Source organism: Silurus meridionalis, chromosome 21 (assembly GCF_014805685.1).
Source record: "Silurus meridionalis isolate SWU-2019-XX chromosome 21, ASM1480568v1, whole genome shotgun sequence".
Lineage (NCBI taxonomy): Eukaryota > Metazoa > Chordata > Actinopteri > Siluriformes > Siluridae > Silurus > Silurus meridionalis.
In genome coordinates, this window is record NC_060904.1 from 18,285,266 (window position 1) to 18,290,494 (window position 5,229).

Sequence of the window (5,229 nt, forward strand, 5' to 3'; positions counted from 1 at the left end):
CATTTACTGTCGCGATGGAATATAATAAAACTCTCATTGCGCAATAATAATAATAATAATAATAATAATAATAATAATAATAATAATAACAATAATAAATGATCATGTGTATTATGTAAATATAAAAACATTATTAACATGTCCAGAAGACGTGTGCACGAGGATGATAGATTTTATTACAGTTATTTGTCTTGGTTTGTTTTTGTTGAATAGGTTTCCGTTTTTCGGCTCTGAGTTTCGATTCTTCGACTGTTTGTCTGCGCGTGGAGACATAGAGCGATCATCCGGGCTGTGTCCCAAATCAAAAACTAGTCTACTAGATGGAAGGTTCAAATCGACTCCTATATGGAAGCAGTTCAGACGCACTGTGGTCGGTTTGGGACGCAGCTGGAGCTCGTGCAACAGTAACATTGCAGAAGAAGTGAACCTTCATTAGGAGTTCAGAGGACTTAATGAAGACACTGAAGACAAGATCTTCACTCGCAGGTGAGTCTGTATGCTGCTTTTTCTTCATTGCAATAATCTGTGTGTAAATGTTTTCATGCACACACACACTCACACACACTCACACACTCTTACTGTAATTCCAGGAACCAGATTTTGCTCATTATGGGTGTCAAAGGTCTTCACAGCTACATTGAGAGCAACAGTGACTTCCTGAAGACACGCTGGTTTAGAGAAAGCAAACTGATCATCGATGGATCCAGTCTGTACTACTCTCTTTACCTCAGGTCTCACATAGACCAAGCTCATGGTGGAGATTATAGTGGTTTCGACAAAACGGTTACTCAGTTTTTCAGAAATCTCAGGATGTGTGATATTCAGCCGTACGTGGTGATCGATGGAGGGGACGACGTGAGCGGCATTAAATTTCACACCCTGAAGACGAGATGCCAAGAAAGAATTAGACGAGCCAACCGCTTGTCCAAGGGAGGTTCAGGGGAAATTATTCCCATTCTCATGAAAAATGTGTTCAAGCAGATCCTCCGGAAACTCGGCGTTCCCTTTATTCAGTGTCTGGCAGAAGCGGATTGGGAAACGGCCGCGTTGGCCAACGAGTGGAACTGTCCAGTTCTGTCCAACGACAGCGACTTCTACATCTTCAGCAACCGAGGTGGATATCTGCCCATCGATCATTTCCAGTGGCGGAAAGTGAGCCATAAATCCACTGCCAAAAAATTCATTATTTCCAAGTGGTTTGGTTTTAAGAACCTCTGCAGCGCTTTTAACCGCATGAATAAACAACTTCTTCCACTTTTTGCCATCATCCTGGGCAATGACTACACCAAACTGGACAAGAGTGCACTCCCAAACTTCTCAAAGTTCTCAACTAGACCTGGAGGAACCGCCCAGATCGATGGTTTACTCATGTGGTTATCACGTTTCCCAAACCCGAAAGAAGCCATCAATGCTCTCCTCAGCCCTCTGGGGAACCAGAGATCAGAAAATCTAAACACTGCAATAAATCATGGAATGGCAGCGTACCAGCTCAATCCCAGCTCCATAGCCCAGTTCTTTATAAGTGGAGAACCTCAGGGAAGAACTCCAGGCCCTTTAGAGAACCTGCCCGACTGGAGTCTGAAACCTCTGGCAGAAGGAAAGCTGGCATCCACTGTCATTGAAGTCCTGACACTGCAGAGGGTCATGTTGAACTTCCAGGTGGAGGATTTTGGGCTGAGCAGCAGCAGCGAGACGTCTCGACCGATACGACAGGTGATGTACGGGGTCCTGCTGTGTACCAGGAGGCAGAAAGTCGGTAAACGTAGCAGGTCTTCTGGAGAGGAACTGGAACACAGTGTGGAGGAGTTCGACAGGACGGGAACGATGCTGACCAGCTCCATGGTTCCAGCAGTTTTACCACAATGTGTAGCAACAAACCTTCACCTGGACTCACTGTGGGAGGTAGAGCTGAGGGCTTCTCATGCTGTTATAGCAAAATAATCATCTCACTATTACGATAAATACAATGTTTTACTACAAGGAATGATGATGTTCTGGGTGCTTGCGAGTGACGGTTTTCTGTTCCAGGAACCGCAGCATTTGCGTCTGCAGGTCGTGTTGGAGGCTCTTGGTGTCTCCTCGATCGCTGCTTCACTCCAAGTCCCTGAAGGTCTGCAGCTTGCCGTGTACGTCACGTGTTACTGGATTAAACACGCGACGCCTAAGCCGAGAGCAGAAATGTTCTGGGCTTTACTGACCGGCCTGGTCTTCGGTCACCTGAGCAGAGAGCTGCAGGCTGAGCAAGGTGAGAGACAAGTGTGAAAAAACATAGAAACACAAATAAATCAATGATGTGAATTAGAGTCAGAGCTGTAAAGACTGAAAGGACTCGAGTCAGAGCTGTGAAGACTGAAATGACTCGAGTCAGAGCTGTAAAGACTGAAATGACTCGAGTCAGAGCTGTAAAGACTGAAAGGACTCGAGTCAGAGCTGTGAAGACAGAGCTTTTAAAGACTTGTGCGTATTTGGAGATGATCTGATGAGTCGTGTGATTGTTGTGTTTTCCTGCTTTGCAGAGCTCCAACCCGTGATGGCGAGGTTTAAAAAGCTGCAGAGTCGGAAGGGTAAGAAGTGTGGACCTGGAACTGGCTCACGCCTACAGTCAGTGGCAGTCATGTCTGAAAGACAGCTACACCCTGAACCAGCTCCTGAATCATCCGGTACCGGAGCCGGAGTTAGCCTGGTACACTCACTTTCTGTTTCCACAATAATCTTTTTACCACACAGAGATCACGAGACTCTGGATCGGTTTCAACATGCCCATGCTGAAGGTTCTCCTCTGTGTTCTTAGTCATACCTGGGTGGAGACCAAGTCTTATTCACAGAGACGTTTCAGGAACATCATTTCAGGTTATACCTGTAATACCTGTCAGGGCCGGGTCTCCAGCTCAGGTCACGATTGGAAGTGTAGAAACTGGAGCAGGGGCCAAATCTGTGAAAAGAATATTTTAGAGTGCAGACAGGAGGCACACAGGGGGCAATAATTATACTCATAAACATACCGTTAGGAATATTACATGGGGAACAATGGAGACCTCTAGTGGCCAAAATACAACACAACACAATCCTGAGGCTGGCAGTATGTTCATGATACACAACACGCTGAAATTGTGTGTTTTTTTCAGGTTGTACTGCGGTACCTTGGTGCACGGTGCAGCCCATGAGCTTAAACGAGGCATCGAACCCGAGTCTTTTCTCGCCGGCGCTCCCGTCACAATCGCGCTTTACAGAAACCTGCAGGCCGCAGTGGAGCACGAACTGGATGACGACTTCATCAAGAAGATGAGGACCAGGACATGGATCACAGAGGTGCCGGTGGACGAACTGAGCAAAACGTTTACACGTCTCATGGACGAAGACGAGGATGAGCCCCAGTCCATGATGGATGACAAGGCGCTGGAGGAAACCTGCAGCGTACGAGTCAGACACAAAACCAAATGTAGAAATACGAAATCCAGATCTACCAAGCAGGATCAGGGGAAATTTCAGTAAAGTGTTCAAACAACGCACTTATTCATTAAAGTTATTAAAGAAATTAACAATTTTTTTTGTGAGGGCCACATAATATTTACTTTCTTTAATGGGGTCTGTAACAGAAAATGCCCCGGGATGGCGTGAATGTATTTTGGCTCCGAATGCTAAATTAGTTTATTATTTTGTTCTGCAGCGTACAGACACATGAGCGTCACTTTACAGGAGATACATCACCTATTAAAAGAACAGTATTACTATCATAATGACATTCTTTATATTAATTGCTATTGAAATCAAAATATTTACTTACTCATGCATGCGGTTGTCTGGTAAATCTAACAAATAATTAAGCAGCGTTAATAACTAGAGGTCGAGCGATCGCGATAGCTAGTTTGTATCGTAGTCGCCGATAATCGATTAATCAACCAATAGTTTTTAGAATAGATACTAGAAAAACACCATATTACTGAAGTTTATTACAAAATTAAAACCAGTGCTGAATCATGAAAATGTGTTGAATAAAATAAATATGAATATATACATTAATAAATATGTTATAAATAATAAATATAATCTAGCGCTCTCCGTGCAGCGCACAGTCTCACGTGTAAAAACAAACGTGGTGGGATTTGTGTCTCCTAAAATCAGATTATTGTTGAATTCCGTCACACGTCAGTGTTTGTCACGTTTCTCAGGTGCAGTGAGAAGATTCATCACGTGAACGTGAATTCATTTTTATTGTTGAAAATGTAATTTTATCTGCAGTTGTGTTTTCATGCCCAGTGTTTATGGAATTGTGACTTTTCTCTAATAAAATCAAATGAAAGTCAGATATTTTAAACGTGGTCTCAGATTGCTGACGGAATTTCTATTTACATCATTCTGTTTATTCTAACAAATAATAGTTTTTTTTCCCAAAAACAGGTATTTTTTACTCTTTCTGACTCAGAAATGATAAATAGAAAAAACATGTACATTTATAATGATGCTAAAATTTAAAAAGCTTCAATGAATTGTTCCTGTTGTCACTTATGCTTCAGCAGCTATAAACACTCGTTCCTCTCCAGTGTCTCCTCATTCTCTCGCTTAGAATAGGATTCAAAAGTTTACAGCTTTACCTCAGACCCTGGAAACTCTTTCCATAACATCTCTTCTCGTAGAAAAACTTCACGTCAACAATCACGTTTTTAATTGCCGTCTCTACAGCCCCTGCTTTTATCCTGTTACTATGGAAACGATAATGTATTAGAGCTACTATCAGAGCTGCTCTTATAGGAAAAATAACCAAACCCCCTCTGTCCAATCAGATTCCAGAGTTCCTCAGTGCTGTGGAGGGACAGAGGTGTGTTTGGTCTAAACTGAGGACGTTTTATCACTTCACTCATTTATTACATTCATCGTTTTTGTCTCCCTCCTTCTTGTTCTTTAAAACCCTCTCTGTCCATCCAGTGCACACCAACAGATAAATAAACGAGTACAAATCCATGTGGGTCTCCTGTAAACACTGAATAAACAGATTCACTGTGGGATTCAGTAGTGTTTCACCTCCAGCTCGAGGTCATGGTGCCGTGACCCGGATGTCACTCGACTGCGCGACGTCTGAAGGTTTGAGCATTTCAGACAAAGATTCTGATTTCAAAGTGAACACGCTCCATAAACTAGGGGATTTGGGGGACAGGAAATGAGAAAGAAATTAACAAAACTCCAAGATTCCAGACGAACAAACCTGGAAACTGAAACCACGAAACACTGAGC

The 5,229-nt window shown here is 43.1% G+C and overlaps 1 protein-coding gene across 1 annotated transcript; it reads left to right on the forward strand.

The window, feature by feature from the left end:
• The first annotated feature begins 331 nt into the window (after nt 1-331).
• On the forward strand, nt 332-4,304 carry aste1a (asteroid homolog 1a). Its single transcript, XM_046877377.1, has 5 exons — nt 332-486; nt 591-1,902; nt 2,029-2,245; nt 2,536-2,683; nt 3,126-4,304. The coding sequence occupies exons 2-5, from the start codon at nt 610-612 to the stop codon at nt 3,490-3,492; spliced, it is 2,025 nt and encodes a 674-aa protein (XP_046733333.1). The 5' UTR covers nt 332-486; nt 591-609; the 3' UTR covers nt 3,493-4,304.
• Nucleotides 4,305-5,229: the final 925 nt, after the last annotated feature.